This window comes from Stegodyphus dumicola, chromosome 7 (assembly GCF_044657685.1).
Source record: "Stegodyphus dumicola isolate Sdum_Otavi_A_Nest chromosome 7, ASM4465768v1".
Classification (NCBI taxonomy): domain Eukaryota; kingdom Metazoa; phylum Arthropoda; class Arachnida; order Araneae; family Eresidae; genus Stegodyphus; species Stegodyphus dumicola.
The window spans coordinates 61,817,720-61,840,073 of record NC_140774.1 but is presented as its reverse complement, the minus strand read 5'-3'; the positions used below and the strand labels follow the sequence as shown (position 1 = coordinate 61,840,073).

Sequence of the window (22,354 nt, the reverse complement as noted above, 5' to 3'; positions counted from 1 at the left end):
ATTCAAGTGATAAGATGGATAGTGAAGCTAATAACTTTCAGAAAGTTGACAGAATAAAAACTGTTATACTATGCTGCTTTGCTCTTTGACTGCTTGAAAACAACAAAGTGAGTAAATCAACAAAATAGATATTTTATCTCCCATAAAAATTTTCAAAAACATTGCAGAAGAGACAGAGTGACATGTGTATCAATTTTACCCACAAGAGATCCATATAAAACAAGACAAAAATTAAAGAGATGATAGTTTTTTTGTCTATAAAATGTTTATTCAAATGCAAACATGAAATCATAATAATTGCAATTCATCAATTTTTGCGTTTTAAAAGATTTATAAAAATGATTCAAATTTTGAAATACTAACTAAATTTTGTTGATGATATTGTGGTCTGCAGTTGTCATCTAGGAAAGGAAAAAAAAAATATTAGTAGAACATTCATCGACACACAACTATTTCAAGAATAGCAGAGAAAATTTCTAAAATTACTAATGTAGGGCAACATCATTTATCATAATATGCATTGATAGAAACATACTGCAAAATTAAAAGTAAGCATAGTTAACAAGCATATTTCAGTAATGATTTACATTTCCTAGAAATTTTTAAACTTTTGAAGTGCACAAATATAATGATACCTAACTCATGCAAACAGATACGTGTATCTGTACCCTGTGGAAATTATTTGAACTACATAAAAATGTAATTAATATTTTTATATATTCATATCAAATCTAGATAGCAATATATATAATAAAAATCTGAAAATTCCATTTTTTCAGAATTCTATCACAATTCATTAACAGTGTATTTTTATTTTCAAGAATGGTTAAATGCGTTACATTATGTACTTGCATACAAGTAAGCTGTGGTTTGGAAAAGTCTGAATTTTTTGGCTAAAGTATTCAAACACTTACCATTCAAGGAATGTGGCGTGAAAACTAATGCTGTATTCTAAAAAAATGAAAAAAAAATACATATATAAAGTTATTAAGAAATATTTATAATAAATATTTATGTTAAGAAATTATTGTACAAAAAAAATTAAAAACATATTCATGATTATTTGAAAATAATGGCACTAGCACCTACCTGTTGGCTTGGAGTATGTATCACAGAATTTTCTGAAGCTTCCAAAAAATAAAATATTACATAAGACAAAGAAATTTTACAGAAAATGATTTCAAAATAAAAATTTAAAAAATATACTTTTAAAATGAGATTTAAATTTTAAAATTAATTTTGTAACAACTTACTATTTCCTTCCAGTTTTCTTTGTTCCTGAAAATAAATAAATTAGTATATATTTCTTAATTAAATTTTAACTATACAGTAATTGAAACTTTAGAAAACTTTAACTTAAAAATTATTTGAAATTTAAAGAATTAAGGTTTTCTGCATGAAACTGGAAATCTGCTAATGCAAACCAGCTTACACATTTCTTTAAGTTCGCAATTTGTATTATAATAATAAATAATGTAAATAATAAATAAAATAATGTAATAAATGGTGTAAATACTGAGATTTAGCCAACAGTAATACCTACCAAACTCATTAAAGTAAATATTTAGGGAAAAGTGTCAAGTGAATCTGAAACTGGCATATTTTGAAATAGTTAGACATATATAAACATTTATCAGAAATGGAAAACTAGAAATGAAATTTTATTGTAGTTTAAGTAACTTTTTTCTTTCATTGAAAAACAAATCAGAAATTATGTTTTATAACATATTATTATTTGAATTTCAGTATCAAGGTATTCAAAAACTGCTAGAATAAAAGATATTTTAATACATGACACAGGGAATTAAAAACATTTTAATGTTATTCTTCTAAAAATCATAATTTTAACACATTATCTTTACATTTTTGTTAAGGCAATAACATTATTACACTTGTTAAAAAGATATCATGAAATTCACAAACCACCAGAATAGGTTTGAATTATGACAAACATAAAGAATGCTATCTGTTTAAGGGGCGAATTCAAGTGCAACGCTTGTCATGGCAATCGCACTTGCATTGCAAAACCGAATTCAAGTGCAACGCTTTTCGGACACGCCTACTGAAAATACGTCACTACCATAGAGGAATTTTGCGGCTACTCCTGACCTGCCGCAAACTCTTAACAGCGACTGTAAACAAGATGGCTAAAGTGATTTTGCTCAGACGTTTAAGAAATCGGAGAAATGCTGATCGAATTCCTTGGCATTTAAGAGACAGTCGTAATGCTTTTGAAATGTCGGAGCGTGAATTCATCAGTTGATTCAGATTAAATCGGTTTGCTTCAATGAATTGAAACCTTTTCTGAAGGCAACTGCCAGTGGATATTCTCTGCAAAAGCAGGTTTGTTTTTACTTCAGATTATGAAAACTGAAATACTTCTGGAAATGTTTCCGAATCAAAGACTATGCTTAAATGACCTATTTGAGAATATTATATATTTTTATACGTAAACACACAAATTTTTAATGTTATTGTATCAGGATTCTTTCTTTTTCATCCCTTTTTTTTTCGTAGTAATGATCGAAATCGTTAATTACTTCGAATTTTGGAATGCAGTAATAATATCACCATTAATTTATTGTTTTAATTACTCTAAAACGTAATCTCGGAGAAATTGTTTTTCTAACAGAAATTATGCATATGCCTGTCTTTGAGATATATATACATATATGTATATATTTGGGATTAGTTTTTTGGAATATTATATATTTTTTCATGGTTTTAGATACGTGCATTTAATTTACATATGCTAGAATTTCAGTGATATAGTAAATTAGTTTGCAGCAATAATTAATCTTTGATATGTATGCAATTAAAATTTCATAATTTAAATTAACTTTATATGAATAGAGAATATTTGTTAAATTCAAATTTCATTCTTTGCAGCAATGGCGCATGAGAATTATTTAAATTTAACTTTACTTTTTATTCTTATGAAACAATATATATATATTCTGTAACTGTAGGGGGGAAAAGCATGAATTTTTCTCAGCTGTTTAAACAGTTCCCATGTTGTGTAAAATAGTATTTCATCCCCCAAAATATTAGTTAATTTTCTCCTAATGTATAATGTCTTGCCTGTTCGTACAGTGTGATTAATGTCATGGTAATTTTGGATACTTTCTATAGATCTTGCATAATAACTACACATGTAAGTTATATACACATTCGTAAATCTCTTATGATATGAAAAGTTATTGCAGACTTTCACATAACTATTAATAACTTGATATTCTCGATAACAGGTGACTTACCTTACTTCCGTAGACCATGATCAGAATTAAATAAACTTATAAGGTTATCATACTAAATTACACGAAAAGCAGCATGACATAAATAAATACAAAGAAATTAAATGTATTTACTCTACTAATAGATTATTACATTACATGACATTGGTTTTGCCTATGTATAATGGGAATGAAAGCCAGTTTTCCATAGAAAGTCCTCTACAGAGGCATCTGTTTTCTTAAGCAGATTGCTTTTACCACATTTCAGTGACCTTGATTTAAGTATGAAACTGGATAATATTTTCTTTCTGCATGAGATGTGTTAACTGAGTTTTAGAAATATAAGCCATCTTGCAGTTACTGTGATAATACTAATTTTTGGTACCTCCATATTATACCATCAACCATGAAAGTTGTGCTAATTACTGTTGTGGAATTCTGAGCAGACATTTGTATACAGCAGTTACAACAAACCATACATCAGTCTCTCTGCAGAATACATGAAATAACCCTGCTGTGAAAGTATTGGACCCATTTTGTGAAAAAACATTCGTTCATTACTACTGTTTTATTTGCGGTCAAATTTTACCAAAAGCTCATTTTAGAATGCTATGAATACAAGTTGTCCACGGGTAATTGTTCCAATTTCTTACTGTTTTGTTCGCTATTTCCACATACAGTAGATGTTAATTCTTTCGACCAGCTGTAAAAGAACTGGAGTGCAATCACAAGTGTGATTCTACCTAGCTTACCAAGAATTATTTTGGGTTACATACAAATGAAACCGCAGATGTTGCGAGTGTGATGATATTAATTTTTGTTTTGTCTTCATTAACCGGAAAAAAAAAATTTTCCATTAATGGTGAAAAGGTAAGAAATATACAGTCAAAAGTCGTTAATCCGGACTCGTCGGGACTTCGGCGATTCTGGATTATCGATTTTTCCGGATTATAGATCATCAGTTTAAATCTCAAAAGATGGCATGCAGGAATTCTAAAATTAAAAATATGAAACCTTAATTTATGAAATAAAGAACAATTATAATCTAAAGGGTATCAAAATTTACAAAAAAAAAAAAAAAAAAGCTTAATATTTATTTGTTTACTTTATTAAACATTTCTTTCAATGTAAGTTGTTTTAAGTTGCTTCGTTTTATGTGATAATACTTTCTCTTTAATTCTATAAACAGACACAATTTCTTGTTCAGTTACAAAGTTCCGCTGTTCAAGTCCCGTTAATTGTTGTGTCGAGAATACCGACTAACTTGTCAATCGAAATTTTTTCGTTTTCACTAACCTCTCTGTCACATTCTTCATGTCTTTATCCATTTTTTGCAGCAATTTCACTTTTTGTTTGATGGACATCGAAACATACTTTCGTTTTGTACGATCCTTTGGGAGCTCCAGAATCGGAAATTCTATTTGACATAATCGAAAGTTCAAGTTTACTTTTATAAAATTGCTCTTACAGTCTGCAAAAAATAATAATTCGGATCCAATTCGAAGATTAAGGAACAACGCATTCATCAACATTAACTGAAATAGATAATTAGATAATTTTAGCTTATACCGTCGGTTATACATAAAACGTGCACGCAAAAACATATTCTGCGCATGCGCACACGCATATGCACAGTGGTAAAAGGCCTTATGCGCACGCGTGTCAACGCGGCGCATGCGCAGAAAGTTTTTTGCGTTGAGGTCCGGATTATAGATCATTCTGGATTACGGGTGTCCGAATTAACGACTTTTGACCGTATGATAATAAGTGTAATATTATAGTCATTTCAAATTACTGCAAGAATGTTTCATTATTATTCGAATAATAATAACAAAAAGCTATGTATAATTATAGTGAAGTATAGATATTAAATAATACAAAATATTAAATAAATTTTAGAATCACCTATTTACTATAATTACTACAATTTAATGAAAAAAGGGTAGCTGTAATTTTTTTTTTTTTTTTTGTGTGTGTGTTTGTTTTAACGTTTTATTGCATATTTTTTAATAATGAAAAAACAGTGACATATTTTTGTTAAAAATGGAAAGTAAACTCCTTAAAAAGACTGATTTATTAATATATCAACTATATTTAATGTTAAAAATCTGTGTATTAAAATTTCAGATGAAACTTTCTTTTGACTTAGGATTTATGTTTTTCTAGGTATGGATTGCTGGTCTGAGGGTTCTCTATGCTATAGGACAATGGCCAGGCAATACTCATGATGCATTTATATGGAGTGGACTGAAACAAAATCTAGATAGTATTTTGTCGCATCGTGCATATCTTTGGGAGATAGTGGATTATATTCCCATTTTATCACGGGAATATCTCTATAATGAGAAGCACAGAAAAGTTCGTGCAGCTATAGAGATCAAATCAAGATTTAGGGTACTGCACGATACTGGTGGAACACTATTGTATTCACAAAGCAAAATATGTAAAATGGTCATATCTGGTGGCCATTTTACATAATATATGCTTAAGGTATTGTGTTGAAAATCCTGAGATTGATGTGTTTGAAGATGATGAGTTGGTACCTTCAGAGAGTTTTCAGTCAGTGCATGTTGAAATTGCATTGCACAATAAATTATCTTTAAATTTTGAAACTCGATAATAAAAACCCAAAGTGGGCAACAATGAACCTCTGGCAAAGGTGAAACCCCCTTCATGGATAATAAAGAATATATTATGAAAAGAATTATTTTCATAATATATTCTTGGGGACCCACAAGCCATGGTTTATATTTAAACCTGTAACTAAATGCACTACCCTAAATGATTTTAATTGATAATAATAATCCTAAATAATTTTATTAGTCCTGGTTTCAAATGCATACTGACAACCTTTATCATTATTGTTCTTCCCTCTGAATTTCTTGTTTCCATCATTTATGTTTAAAAACTCTTGACTACCAGAAATAACTTAATAGGCTCGATATATATATATTTTAGTGTTGGCATGCCAGTCATGATTTACAATAGTAAGTCACTATAAATTAGCATTGCACTTAATTTATCTTAAACTTAGCAATAAGATTTACTGCACCGAAATTCAGTTTCTTCCAAAAAGTCAAATGTTTCCCTTTCGTCCCCTTCCGTGGGACAAGACAGAAAATTTCCATGTGACAATACACATTTAATAGCATAAGAACTTCATGCTTATTTATTATAGTATAAATTAAAACTGACATATTCTGTCAAAGATATTTAAATGTATTTCCTAAAAACAATTATTTCACTCTATACTGTTTATGTCTTCTTGGGGGTGGGCAAAACAAATATTGGACAGTTCAATTTTCCTCCACCATACCTGTGAGCGTATTCGATTAAGCAGGGTTTTGCTCCAATTCCTGATTAGCATAATATGTAAAGAATAAACAGCCTATGATTTATGCCTCCATATACTCTTGTATTATTTAAAAAACATACATTTTTCTTTTAATTCTAGATTTTAAAACATTAAAGTAAGGGAAAGATTATTTACTGAATTTAGATTTATATCATCATTATGCATTCACTATAATAACTTACTGCATACTTACCTCAGTGGGTTTGCCATTAAAAGAAATACATTTAAGTAAAATCATGAGTGTATAATAAATTGTTTTTCAGCCAAAAAAAGAGAAGGGGGAAAATAAATACAGTTTGATTCACTTAATTTTTAGTAGGCGACTCAACATTGTTATTGTAAACTAGACATTAGCCATACTTTAACAGTTGTCATCTCTGTATTTTTAGAACTTCGAAATTAGAATGTCAATTTTATCTGCCATTGTTATGGAGCTGTAGGATATCGAATGTTATTTCTTCAATGATAAAAAGAAATGAAATTTTTAATACCACATCTCATTCATATAACTTATTAACATAATTGAAAAACAATGTAATTCATTTCGTGTTATATCTGAAAATTAAAATTTGTAATACATTGACTAAAGATTCTTACAGGTCTTATTCCCATTTTCCTCCAGGAAAAAGATAATTGCTGTGTAAAATGCATAAATATTTTCACGAGACTTATAATAGTGGTATTAGAATTATTATAATGTTTATGTCATATAATGGATCTGTGAATTTCTTTTAAATAATTTTTATAATCACAAAATTTTATAAAATTAAGAAAGTAGTAAATTTTACAATTAAAATATGAATCCCACACTTCAGAAATACATACAAGAATGAAAACACGGTAATATTTGAAATGCATGATTTATTTTTTTAATAAATTAATAATTAGATTTTGATTTTCTATGACAGCAGACTGATTTGCAACTGATTGCTTATACAAGTCACATATTTCACACAGTACATTAATATATTCTTCTGCGTTTCAATTATTCCCTTTTCTGCAGCTGTAATATCATCTCTCATCCTTTTTTCTCTTCGGTCTCCTGCTTCGAATAGTTGAGCTTCTATCTGAGGGAAAATTTTAAAATATTCATTCAAATTCAAATGTTCTTAATTTTTATATTTCATAATGTAAAACACTTTTTATAATTAATTAAACAATGAAACTTCTCTAAAAGGAACAATTCATAATATTGATTTCTTTAACTTTCAATTTTTTTCCCTTTATAATTTTTAAGACTGTTTATAGATCAAGAGGATTTAATGATTATTATTTTAAATTCTTAAAATCTTGTTGTTAATAAAAGACATACTCTGTATATAATGTTCGTAATAAAGAATTGAAATAACTCTTTTGTATGAGAAATATTAATTTACATCTATTATAATTAATTTATACCAGCGGTTCTCAGCCGGTGGTATGCAAAGAAACAAAATATTTTTAACTACAAAATTCAAAAATCTCATAAAGAAAAGAATAGTTAATAGAAATTTCGGTACTTTTCCGTTTCGCCAGCGCAAATCTCGCCAAGCAGACTTTATTGGCGTCAACATACAGTATACACATAAAAAATATTTAAAAAAATGTTAGTTTTAAGAATTCTTTTTTTAAAGGCATAAACATTTTAATATCGCTTAAAATTTTATAAAAAACCGATAAATAAAGACAATAAATTTGTAAAAAGACATTAATTTAAGAATTTACTACGCTTTCATGGTTCATACATATCACGTGACCCGAAGCGATCTCTTCTCACGTAAACTACTCTCTACAAAAATCTAATGCTCTCAGTAATTATCTACATTAATTTCAAGTTAAATCTTAATTTGGAACACAAGTTTAAATGCAAGAAATATTTCAATTCGTACGAATATGTAATTATGTAAAACTGCAGTACTTTACTTCGCTAATGCATTCTCATTAGAATTGATGAATTTAACTCTTGACTTTACCTTTTCTATATTTTCGGCTTCGGGTAAGCGCTGTGATTGCATCCTAATTGACTTAATTACCGAAAATGGCCTTGGACATAAAACTGAACTATCTGATAAAAATTCTATGTAATTATATGTCAGTATTGAAAGAAACAATCAATCTGATAAGAAAAAGCTGCGACTTGTTTTGAAAATGAGGCGTAAAAGGTTACCAGCGAGAATATTCCGTTTGGCATCGGTTGCACCATTATTAGCGACTTTATCGCTTGCGCCGGTAAAACGGAAAAGTACCGAAATTTCCTTTGATCGAAATTGACTTGAAGATTTGGAAAATGACACATTTGTTAACTTTTGGCTGAACCGAAAAAAAGAATTTAAAGGCATTTCAAATAAAGCTATCAAATTTGTATTGTCTTTTCGCACAACCTGTTTGTGTGAAAAATGGTTTTTTGCATGTTAAATTTGAAATATAAATACTCATCAAAATAAAAAGTGGATCCTAATTTACCATTAAATGAAATAAGAGCAGACATAAAGACATTAAATATTAAAGTATTATAACTGAAATTTTGACAATCAAGTGAATAATTAATTTAATTAAATTTAATTTTGATAATTAAGTAATCATCAGTTTTTAATCTAATAGTTTTTTATGTGTACATATTTAATACAAAGAGTGTGCAAATGGCAATATATATATATATATATATGTTTTTAATATTTCTATTGAGGAATTGAAAAATAATCATTGTAAAATTAGTGGTAGTATTAATGTTTTTCAGTTTTTGCTTAGATGGTACACTACAGTCAAAAGGTTGAAAACCGCTGATTTATACCATTAAAGTTTTTCTGTTGGGAGGAAAAGGAAAAGAAGAATCCAGAAAACATTAGATTTTATGTAATAGATACAAACTTGTCATTCCTAAATGCCATTGCAGATTTCCTCGTGATAAAGGTGTGGAATTTTCTAATGTAAAAAAGCATAAAATAAGCACAATTTACTCAACAATCTTGACTGAAATATACATGCTTTCAGAGATAGCATAAAGCAAGAAAAGTTTACTCAACAATCTTGATTGAAATATACATGCTTTCAGAAATAATATACAAAGCATACTGCATAATCAAAGTTATGAGTTTATATACTATGAGATACTATACATGTTTATAAATATACCACGTTCCTGTACACCTAACACCTCGTCCACAATTTTCTATACAATTCATTGAAGATAGTTCCTGAAACATAACTGACCTAAGAGAAACATGCATACTTCTAATTTATGCATAATAATTTGACAAACATTGATTTCAGGCAAAGAGCTACATGTATTATATCAAAGAAAGAATGAATAAGTGTAATTTGCCTTTATCCTACAAATACTTAAAAAACATTTACGTTAAAAAAAAATGAATTATACATAATGGTAGCAAATTTTTAATGAAAAACAAAACAAGAGTTGAAAACTTAATGCAGTTTTGTCAATATTTTACTCTCTTAAAATTTATATAAATGTATAGAAACTTGAAATGCATACCGCATTTGGATGGAAAACTTGTGGCATTGTGTTGCACTCTAGGAAAAGGAAAAAAGTATACAATGAAGCAATCATACGAATAAAAGATATTTGCATATTATTGAAACCACCTTAATAAAAGTTACCAAATTTTCAAAAATGTGCCAAGCTCTGGCAATGATTATGTATCAAAATTTTTCAGGTAACATGCTCATAACAATTTTTCATTCAAACAATGTCACCATTTTCATGTGTTTCTTATGTTGTATTTCAAGTTCCAATGGATTTTAGATACGAATAGTTGTTTTAGATTAATTTCAGATTTAAAATACTGCTTGTGGAGCTTACCATCAAAAGACAAAGCTGTGTTAAAAGTTCTGCAGGAATAGAACATTTTAGTACAAAAATTTCTAATGGAAACAACTATGAGATGAATTTGGTACATAGACAAGGCAGGCAGTATCAAGTTTATGTAATTCTCTGATTTTTTTTTTAAGTGAAAACAGATCACTTGGCACAAGTGCTAAAAAATTAGACAAAAAATTTGTGGAAAATGTATTTTTTTTTTAAACTATCATATAATTTTTATTTAATAATTCAAATTAGTGTTTTAAAATTTGTTAAATGTTTTTTCCTTTGATATGTTGATAACATTTTGCCAACTTAGATAAATATTGATAGTTTGGTTATGCTAAAAGCAAGCTGCAAAAACAACGTACTTCTCCTGATAAGTATTTTTCTCTTTTCATTTATAAAGACTACCAAACTGATCCAGGTGTTTGTGTTAATACATAAGTACCAAAAAATATTGAAGAATGCACAATGAAAGATGGCAACCAGTATGGTAAAAGATATAATTAATATATGGAATGAAAGAAATCTTATTAAAAGACGACTTTCATTATCAGCAGAGAAGCATGACACTGTTACAGTAAAGAAATTAAGCTTTTGTTTCTGCACTTGTAGCTTTTAATAGCCAAAAATTGTTTTTTGAAATTTTATGAAATAAATAAATCTGAACATAACTGATATCAAATGAGAATGGGTCCAAACTTTCACTTAAGAAGCAGAAAGTGTACTGTAAATGCACAATATAATGAGCAGAACACAAAGCATAATTTATAAATTAACCTTTACTCTGAATGTATATATTACATTAATATCACATTAGAATTATCAGGGTTTCATATAATTTTTTATTTATTGTATTACATTGAAATACCTTTAATTTCATTTTTATATTTTCCCAACGATGTACAATATAAATCTAAAAATTGAAATACCTTTAATTTCATTTTTATATTTTCCCAACGATGTACAATATAAATCTAAAAATTGCTCTTAACTGTTTCATCACATAATGAATGTCTAAGGGAAGGAATGCCTGCGTGGAAGACTAAGGAAAACTTAGTATTCATGTTATACATTGAAAAAATGAAGAAAACACTCATGCAGCCAGCTTTTTCACCTGGATTTAAAGAGAGACTGGGATAGTGGTGTTCAGCAGGCTTATCTGCTTGTAGATAGATGGGCTTATTAATTACTATATAATTCAAGAACTAGTTAATTTTCATATGGTAAACATGCCTACTGTCACTGAGTAATCATGCATCTGTATTAAACAATAAAAATATTCAAATAACACAAATTTGAATTTTAAATTAAACTTACTATTAGAAGAATTAAAACCAAATGCTGTAATTTGAAAATGGGAAAAAAATGTGGTTTATATTTGAAAAAGCAAGGATTTTTGTCTGAAAGTAAAATATATTTTACACACACCTGTTGCTCTAGATTACTCTGGAGGGAATTTTCTATAGGATAGAGTTGTACACATTAAATACATGTTGTACACATTAAAAGAAATATACATGTCTGTATATTTCTTTCGTTTTCAGGACTGTAACAATTCGTTACACCACACTACAACGCAGTAAACACTTGACCATAAGCTCAGAGAAATTATGGGAACTGATGTTTTTTGTTTACATCGACACGCAGTCTCATTGGATATTGATGTAGTTTATCGGACAAGCTCTCCTGGCACGAGAGCAAACCAGCTCCCCATTGCAATTTTGACGTCATCAGTTACCAGAGCGGTAAAGCGTTGCACTTGAATTCGACTTTAGCAGACGATAGCAGGAACGCCTCTTGCGAGCTAACATTTGCAATTTATCAGAGCGTTGCACTTGAATTCGCCCCTAAGGAAAGGAAAGCTTTCATGCAGGATCACAAATATTCTTATAAATTACACACACACACACATATATATATATAATTCTTCTGCACGTGAAAGACGGAAATATTTTGAGCATTTTCTACAGTTTTTGCCTGTTTGAACTATACAAGAAATTACAGTTTCTGCCATGTTGGGTATATTACTTGAATTATAAACGGGACTAAAACCTGTGGTTTTATAACTATATACTTAATTCAAATAAATAATAACAAATTTGTTAAATTTAAATCCAAGCACTCAAAACTAGAAAAAAGTATTCAGTAACTTATACCTATTTTATCAAATGTTTACCAGAAAATTCAGTTATTTATGAATATCATACTTGCTCTTCACATTTTAATGACATTAATAAGATTTAAAACACACTGAATATCAGTAATATCTTGAACATCATAACACATAAAAAATGTAATTTATATATCTTAAATTAACACATTACAAAATTCAAAACATCCTTACATTTATTATATATTGTGCACTAGTATCAAATTCTAATGAGGTGATGCCTTCAACACAAGTCTTCCCTATCAGGGCAAGGACTTTTTCTTCAACATATGAAAGTTTCATATTTGTACTTGGCCCTCCTCCTGTATGGAAATGATTATTTTTTATTTTGGCTGCCTTCTTTTTTGTGCCCCTTTTTAAATCGATCCATTTGTTTTTTACTTGCTATCCAGTCCTTTTTACTCCTAACCCAACAGAGTTCAGAATCTCCCCAATTTCACTCCACGCTTCTTTTTGTTCATTTAAATTAGCATATGATTTTCCTAATTCTCCACTAACAATTTCTTTGTAACTTTCAAGAGAATTTACAAGAACTTCCAATTCTCGCACAGAAAAATTACTTGATCTTTGCATGATTTTAATCGAAAACGAGACGCTAATATTCAAGTTCCCTTCGCTTATCGAACAACGTGAGTTTGTTTACAGGGATACACAATTTCATTGGATAACAGCTTCTGTTCATACTGCTATTTTGACGTCATCGGTTGCGAGAGGACAAAAGCGTCGCAGCTGAATTCGCTTTCCTAGCCTCTTTTAGGAACGCCTTACTGCGATGAAGGAACTGCGATTAGCAAAGCGTCGCACTTGAATTCGCCCCTTAGCCGTCTGTTTCGGATGCGTTTCCCAGTGAGCAATTGTTTAACCTTCTATATTATATTTGCAAATTCGTGCTTCATAATATGGCAACATTCTGCATTTAGTCCTGAGTATTTATTTTCCGCAAATTTTGATTTACGTAATTTTTAGTTTTGCAGTATGAATGTTCCGGGAATGGATGTTGACAGTGTTAAAAAAGTCAATAAGCGTCAACGAAGGAAACTTTTTCTGAAAATCAAATCCCAGGTAAAACGAATGATATATAGATGTTGGACAGAAGGTGGTTAAGAAACTTATTGATGATACCATGAAATAAAATCATCTTACAGTTGCCAATACTTAATTGGCTCCCCTGCTGTATATTTATATAATATTGTGGCTAACGAGGTGTTTTTGTTATTTTCATCTGATATATCATATAATTCTTGCTAATTTAAATGTTCTAGTTTAAATGTACTTAAAAAAAAAAAAAAAAGTTCAAAACATTTATTAGTGCTTCTACTGCATCTGTTATCTTATTTTTTTTTTTTATCATATACTTGATATTAAAAGTTTACGAAGTTTCTTTAGCAATTTTGTCTTTTTATGACTTTTGAAAACATTTGAATTTTTTTATGTGCAGTTTTGGGGTTCATGATATAGTAGGTGCTATAATATAATTTCAGAATGAGAATTCTTTTTTTTTCTAAGGAATTTTATGGGCATTACATAAAGGTCATTGTAATTTACAGTGTATAATAATACGAGCAACATTTTATTTCTTTCATGTATATGGCCACTTTCCTTATCGTACATGATTAAGTTTAGTGCAACAATAATTTGTCCTGCACATCTTACGGCACTTTCTAACAAAATTTAAAATTGCTTTAGTTTTTATTTGTGGTCATATATTATTTACATAGCAAAATTTAATCATGCAACATTTATTTTAGATGAACGATGTAAAATAACTAAACATGAATTCGTAGACCATTGTGAAAATATCACAAATATTGCCAATGAATGCAACATTAGAAAATAGATTGTTTATGACTTGAAAAATAAAAGATAATTAAAATATAATTTCTTTTGGTGTACTACAAAATGTAGCCACGCAAGAATTCATCTTACTTTGCCTAATCCATGATGAATCTAATCTTAGTAAATTTCAGTAAGACAAATGGTCATATTGATCTGCATTAAAATTTTTATATATGCATATGTATTTATTTCTTTCAGATGGAGTTCTACTTTAGTGATTCAAATTTAGCCAAGGATAAATTTCTTCAGGATCTTATTTCACAAAACAGTGATGGCTGTGAGTATTTATTTTATATTATCAACTCATTTTTTTAGAGGAGGAAAGAAAACACTATTATTAACTAAAACAATATTTAGTATCAGATACTTTAAATTTAGTCAATAATTTACTAAATTTTCTTTAACAAAAGAACTATTTATAGATTTTTATATAATAACTGTGATCTTTCTTTTTTTCTGCAGTGGTACAGACTTAAGTATGTAATTACTTATATACATTAACAAAAACTTAAATAAGAAAAGGTGATTGAAAACATTCAGCCATTCCTTTTACTTAACTTTCTTTAGCAAATTCTTCTATTTCACTTCATTTCAACACTTTATTAAACATTCTTTAATAATAATGTTTTATGTTTCTTTCTCTCATTCCCTTTTTATATACCGGGGATGCTTTGACCTGCTCAGAAAAAATTTATAATTCCTAAAAATATTAAACATGCCAATAAAATTATTTCATGTTAATCTTTTGTGTAGATTTTAAACTTCTTGAATTTATAATGTATAACATGTATGAAATTCAATAATGTGATCTTAAATCATGTAATACTTTTAGCTTAAATTGATTTAAATTAAAACATGAAATGTGTATCTCTAATTAAATTATTGAAATTCGAATAATAAGTATTTACTGTATTGGAGCTGAATAGGTTATAAGTTAAAAAATCCGCTGTAATTGAACTATAATTTGAAAGTACATCTGATATATACTGTTAACCTACCAGACATGCTTGCTCAGCTTATTCTGTATCAAATATGTACACATGCTTGGGCAACTTCATAAAACTTCATATCTATGTTATATTAGAATTCTGAATATTTAGCATAATTTTTTAAATAGTATATTAAAAGTAGAAAATTAATTATAGAATTATTGAAATTCAAATAATAAGTATTTACTGTATTGGAGCTGAATAGGTTATAAGTTAAAAAATCCGCTGTAATTGAACTATAATTTGAAAGTACATCTGATATATACTGTTAACCTACCAGACATGCTTGCTCAGCTTATTCTGTATCAAATATGTACACATGCTTGGGCAACTTCATAAAACTTCATATCTATGTTATATTAGAATTCTGAATATTTAGCATAATTTTTTAAATAGTATATTAAAAGTAGAAAACAATATAGTTGTGCAGATAATCAATTTAAATATACATTTGAAAGATTGTTGGGCCATAAGAATTCTTGAAGAATTGAATTTAAATTAGAGAACGGCGATTCCGGATTATAGATCATTAGTTTAAATCTGGTAAGATGGCATGCAAAATTTATAAAATTAAAAATATGAAACTGTAATTTATGAAATAAAGAGCAATTATGATCTAAAGGGTATCAAAATTTACAAAAAAAAACTTAATATTTATTTGTTTACTTTACTAAACATTTCTTTCAATGCGTGCATGTGTAAAGCATACATTACGCATAGTCGAAATTAGAAAATTGCAACCAGAAAACTATTTGATGTGTATTCGTGATATTTATAATGATGAGAAATTTGATTTAAATCATATCAAAGACGTAGTACATCGAGATGAAAATACTACATTTAGTAAGGAATTACAAGCCGAATAAAATAAAAACATCTGCCCTGAAGATAAGGATAGTGCTGACAGATCAACTTCCAGTTCATTGTTCGCCACGACGTCCCACCGCAGAGTAGCGTGCAATTGATAAACAGATTTCGGAATGGTTAGAGAAACAAAGGATATGCCTTTATCCATTTTTTGCAGCAATTCCACTTTTTATTTGATGGACATCAAAACATGCTTTCGCTTTATAGATCCTTTGGCAGCTCCAGAATCGGAAATTCTTTTCGACGTAATCGAAAGTTCAAGCTTACTTTTATAAAATTGCTCTAACAGTCTGCAAAAAATAATAAGCCGGATCCAGTTAGAATACGTAACAACGCAATCTGCAACATTAACTGAAATAGATAATTCTAGCTTAGCTTATACCGTCCGTTATACATTAAATGCGCATGTGTAAACGTATAATGCACATGCGTAAATGCATATTGCATTTACGCATGTGCAAAAAGTTTGTAGCTTTGAGGTCCGGATTATATATCATTCCAGATTATGGATATCCAGATTAAAGATTTTTGACTGTATAATACTGATAAATAAAGATTATAACACCAGTTTACTGGTATTATAATTCTTACTCTTTATATTACTGGAACTATGCTTAGAATAAAATTGCTAGAACTCTAAATGGGAGTAAACTTTTCCCTTCCAAACAAGTCTCAGTTTTATTTTTTGGCAGCATAGATCCTTCGTATCAGATACTTTGAAGGACAACATATTGGAGGGCATGTGGATCTTATTTCATGCATGAGGGTTTGGGTGCTATTGGGCTTTGGATCTTGTATATCTTTACTGTTGGTATCAACATTTACAGTTCTAGCCAGTAAATTAAATATTTTACCAGAGGCAATTAATGATAATAGATAAAATCATATTTTATTTATATTATTTATTTATTTATATATATATTATATATTATTTATTTATTTATATACATTATTTATTTTATTTATATATATTATTTTTTAAGTGTATGTTTTCAAATATACCACACCCGAAGGCAAGATCATAAATGACTGCCATTCTTTATGAATTTGAGAGTTGCGGACAAACCATGAAGCCTTCACAGTACATCTTAGGATTTTATTTTGAAAAACATTTAATTTTTTTGTCTGTCAGTTTTGTTGGCTGTAGCCCAGGCAGAAACTGCATAAAGGATTACTGGCCGGATTAAGGTGATATAGAGCATGTTTTTAGTTCAAAGGTTTAGCTTGGATTTACTTCCCAGTATTGAGTAGAGTGCCATAAAAGCAGCATTAGCTTTATTTGATTGGATGAAGTATTTTTTAAGGACTTAGCTATTTTCTAGACTGTATTGGGTAGTATATCAATAGTGGAGTTTTTGATAGTAGACTGCATTCTGTAATTTAGTACAGCCAAAAGTCGTTAATCTGGACTCGTCGGGACTTCAGCGATTCCGGATTATAGATCATCAGTTTAAATCTGGTAAGATGGCATGCAGAAATTATAAAATTAAAAATATGAAACTGTAATTTATGAAATAAAAAACAATTATGATCTAAAGGGTATCCAAATTTACAAAAAAAAAAAAAAAAAAAAAAAAAAAGCTTAATATTTATTTGTTTACTTTATTAAACATTTCTTTCAATGCAAGTTGTTTAAGTTGCTTTGTTTTATGTGATAATACTTTCTCCTTAATTCTGTAAACAGTAATTTCTTCTTCAGTTACAAGTCCTATAATTGCTGTGTTGAGAATACCGACTAATTTGTCAATTGAAATTTTTTTCGTTTTCAATAATCTCTGTGTCACTTTCTTCACTATCGGAAGCAAATTATAATAACGAGGAATTTGATTTAAATGATATCAAAGACGGAGTACATCGAGATGAAATACTACATTTAGTAAGGAATTATAAGCCAAATAAAATAAAAACATCTGACCTGAAGATAAGGATAGTGCTGACAGTGATAAGGATCAACTTCCAGTTCATTGTGCGCAGCTACGTCTTCCCCCCCCCCCCCCCGCAGAGCAGCGTGAAATTGATAAACAGATTTCGGAATGGTTAGAGAAATAAATGATATGCCTTTATCCATGTTTTGCAGCAATTCCACTTTTTGTTTAATGGACTTCAAAACATACTTTCACTTTGTAGATCCTTTACATATTAGTAAATATATATCGGAAATTCTATTTGATTTAATCGAAAGTTCAAGCTTACTTTTATAAAACTGCTCTAACAGTCTGCAAAAAATAATAAGCGGGATCCAATTTGAAGATTAAGGAACAACGCAATCTGCATCATTAAATGAATTAGATAATTTTAGCTTATAGCGTTCGTTATACATTAAACGCGCGTGCATAAACGTATTACGCGCATGCGCACAGGCATATTCTCAGCCGTAAAGGTATTATGCGCATGCGTCAACGCGACGCATGCGCAGAAAGTTTGTAGCTTTGAGGTCCGGATTATAGATCATTCTGGATTATGGGTGTCCGAATTAACGACTTTTGACTGTATTTTCCTTTTCAATATCACAGCAGTGCTGGAAAGTAGCACCACTCGTAATATTATTAAGGTGTTTGGTACACAGCTCCCAGTTGATTTTAATACTTGCTTTTGGTAGAGGAGGGTAGAACTCGTAAAAATAAAAGATGATGGGGAGGTGGTCCGAGGATAAGATCAGGAATATAGTAGAAAGTCCAAAATCCGGATGTCTATTATTCAGAATTATCTAAACTTTAGACCTCGGAACCACCAACAAAGTTTTTCTCGTAGACTTTACGCATGCACATTTGATTTACCCCTTCGTACTTAATAAAACATTTGGAGAGTTCTGATTCTCAATTTCACTTCGACACTAAATAAAATACCTTGTTATTGAAGAAACAATCATTTTAGCCTAAATTTCATGATCAAGTTATTTGGCTTCGTTGCTGTGTATCTGCTTGGCACACATCTCAAATCGAAACATTCCACATAGATACATCGTTGATCTCGCGACAACCTGGCGTATCATTATTTATTATACTTTCCTTTTATCACCGCATGTTTATCAAAACATGATAACTTTAGTAACGACTCATGTAGCAATGCCTAAACATTTTTTTATGTTGGTAATTGCATAATGAAGGAGTATGGTAACTTTTATGTTGACGTTATGCTTGGCAATGATTACAGATTTAAGTTAAATGTGCTAAAAAATGTTGACCAGGATAAATTTACCAAAAGTTTCTTTTCATATGTTAAAAATAGATTTTGTTGATGATACTCATAGACCCAAAGATTACATTTATAGCTATTTTAAATAAGAATAACTAAATTGTTGTTCTCATAAACCCAAAACCAGAGCCAGGGCTTGTATGGCTGCATCGAGTCACAGAAATTAGGATCAACAGAGACTATATTAGGTGGTAAGATATCTAGCGCCAGCTCTCGTTAAGGCTTAAGTATATGTGGGAATTTATTTATTCGGAACTCTGATAAGCCTTAAGCATGTGCAAGAAATAGACAGAAGTATAATAAATAACTAATACAATTCAAGCTTTATTGTCTTAGTGCACGATAGAAGCAAGATAAAATTTAACGTGACAACTTGTCGTTAGTCGCCAAGCTCATGATGTATAGTCAAATATGTACAGTGAAGGATAGCTAAATTTGAAGGTGATAGCTGAAACTTTTAAAGGTTTTCGGATCTCTCAAAACAAAGGTGAAATTTTCCAATTAACGGATTTTGTAAAGAAATATGGAGAAGCGGTAATAAATGAAGATGATATAAAAGAAGTTTTTCATTGTGATGACAGTGCTTCTCAATCATCAATCAATTAATGAATGCCGAAATCTGTAGTCTGGTTCTAGATCCAGAAAATACTGCTACTGATAGTGAAGAATGTGCCAGAGAAGTTACTGAAAACGAGAAAATTTTGATTGACAAGTTAGTTGGAATTCTTGAAACAGCAGTTACAGGACTTCAACAATGCAAGAAAACCAGAGATTATGTCTGTGTACAGTATTAAAGAGAAAGTATTAGCACAAAAAACAAACTTAACCAAATTGACAACTAGCAACTTAAACAACTTGCATTGAAAGAAATGTTTAATAAGGTAAACAAATAAATATTAAGCTTTTTTTTTTGTAAATTTTGTCACCCTTTAGATCATAAATTCTTCATTATTTCATAAATCACGATTTCATATTTTTAATTGGTACTTTTCTGTTTCGGCAACGCAAATCTCGCCAAGCAGACTTTGTTGGTGATAACATGCAGTATACGCATAAAAAATGTTAACAAACGTTAGTTCTAAGAATTTTTTATTTTGAAGGCATGAACATTTTAATATGGTTTAAAATTTTGTAAAAAGCCAATAAATAAGGACAATTTGTAAAAAGACTTTAATTTAAGAATTTACTATGCTTTCATGGTTCAACATCCTTATTCGCTGATTTGTTTTACGTGACCCTAAGTGATCTCATATCGCATAAACTATGCTACAAAAATCTAATTCTCTCAGTAATTATCTACATTAATTTCAAGTTAAATCTTAGTTTGGAATACAAGTTTAAATGCAAGAATTATTTCAATTTGTACGAATAGCTTACTCAGAAATTATGTAAAACTGCAGTGCTTTACTTCGCTAGTGCATTCTCATTAGAATTGATGAAGTTAACCATTGATTTTGCCTTTTCTTTATTTTTGCCTTCGGGTGAGCGATGTGATTGCGCTCTAATTGACTTAATTACTGCAAATGGTCTTAGAGCATAAAATTTAACTATCTTGTGAAAATTCTATGTAATTGTATGTCAGTATTGAAAGAAACAATAAAATCTGATAATAAATGGCTGCGACTTGTTTTGAAAATGAGGCGTAAAAGATTACCAGCGAAGATATTCCGTTTGGCATCAGTTGTACCATTGTTGGCGACTTTATTGTTTGCACTGGCAAAATGGAAAAGTACCTTTTAATTTTATAATTTCTACATGCCATCTCACTAGATATGAACTGATGATTTAATATCTGGAAAAATCCCAAATCCGGAATCCTTGAAGTTCCGACAAGTCCGGATTTCAGACTTTGTAATGTGTTTGGAATAATGAATCTTCATTGGAACAATATCTAAAATATCTCCTAGTCCATTATGGGTATAATGAGTTGCTTGATTAGGAGGAATGAGCTGAACTTTGCTGTTAATGATATACTTGTTTAAGATATCTTCATTTCTATTTGCAGCTCTGCAGTTTCAGGCAAGATGTTTTGCATTCAAGCCCTTAGTATTTATGGTAGGGTAATTTGAAGAGGTGAGATAATCTAGGTCACTAGAGTTTAAGATGTTTGAGGGAGGGTTGTAAACAGATATAAATAAGTAGGGTTCACTAAATACACTGTGGACTAATGCTGCAGCATTTTTTGTTGAGCAGGAAGAGCTAAAATTGAATTTCGTAGCTTTGAGATGATTTTTGATAATAATTGCGTTTCTGCCTCCTCTGTTATGCTGTCTGTCTTCTCTAATGATTTGATATCCATGAATTCTGAACCTATCGCATGGTCGTAGTTGAGTCTCATTGATAAGCATAATATCAATATTGTCCTTATTTAAGAAATTGGCGAGTTCATGATGTTGCTGCCGTATTCCGTTGACATTAAAGTAGCAAACTTTCAAATTGCTGTTGGTAGCTGAGATACGATTAGAGGTATTATGAATGGATCTAAAATTCATAATTGAGATTTGTAAAATAATTAGTGGTGGTAATTCTGACCTCTAGCTTATCAAAAAAATGTTTTTGCTGCTTTAAATTTCCTGAAAAATTCTTTAACTCGCATTATTTGTACTTTAATCTAGTCGAAGAAACCTAATTCACTGAGCTTGGATTTGTAATTAGTAATATTATTTGTGTTCCAGGTGGCTTTACGGGTTTCCTGGTAGAGCTAGGAATTCTTTATTTTCAAACTTAAATTGTGAGTTTTTCTTTGCTTCTCTTTTGGCTTTAAATTCCTTACTTTGTTTTTTGATGTTATAAGAGTGTTTAGTACAACCTTTATAGGATGAAACGTGATTAACACCACATAGCGCTCAGATAAGTGGTTTGTCTTTATCATCTTTTAGTGTGTGAGCATGTAAATGTTTCTTG

General features: G+C 29.7%; 1 protein-coding gene and 2 long non-coding RNA genes across 5 annotated transcripts in view; 1 reads left to right on the top strand and 2 right to left on the bottom strand.

The window, feature by feature from the left end:
* Positions 1 to 269: 269 nt before the first annotated feature.
* Positions 270 to 12,858, bottom strand: LOC146996209 (uncharacterized). Its single transcript, XR_015041870.1, has 5 exons — positions 12,738 to 12,858; positions 1,254 to 1,278; positions 1,090 to 1,127; positions 915 to 951; positions 270 to 401 (listed from the first exon to the last, which is right to left on the bottom strand). It is a non-coding gene; the product is annotated as an uncharacterized LOC146996209 (long non-coding RNA).
* On the bottom strand, positions 7,138 to 12,233 carry LOC146996210 (uncharacterized). Its single transcript, XR_015042060.1, has 3 exons — positions 11,822 to 12,233; positions 10,061 to 10,098; positions 7,138 to 7,655 (listed from the first exon to the last, which is right to left on the bottom strand). It is a non-coding gene; the product is annotated as an uncharacterized LOC146996210 (long non-coding RNA).
* A 592-nt stretch (positions 12,859 to 13,450) lies between the features above and the next one.
* The window catches only part of LOC118184248 (la-related protein 7-like), a 132,276-nt gene continuing 123,372 nt past the window's right edge, over positions 13,451 to 22,354 (top strand). For 2 of the 3 annotated variants that reach the window (XM_085820329.1, XM_085820328.1), the window contains exons 1-2: positions 13,466 to 13,625; positions 14,598 to 14,676. In XM_085820329.1, the coding sequence (XP_085676455.1) occupies positions 13,539 to 13,625; positions 14,598 to 14,676 (166 nt within the window). In that variant the 5' untranslated portion in view covers positions 13,466 to 13,538. Of the gene's footprint in view, positions 13,626 to 14,597; positions 14,677 to 22,354 lie in introns of all 3 variants that reach the window. The other variant, XM_085820330.1, reaches the window with a different exon arrangement.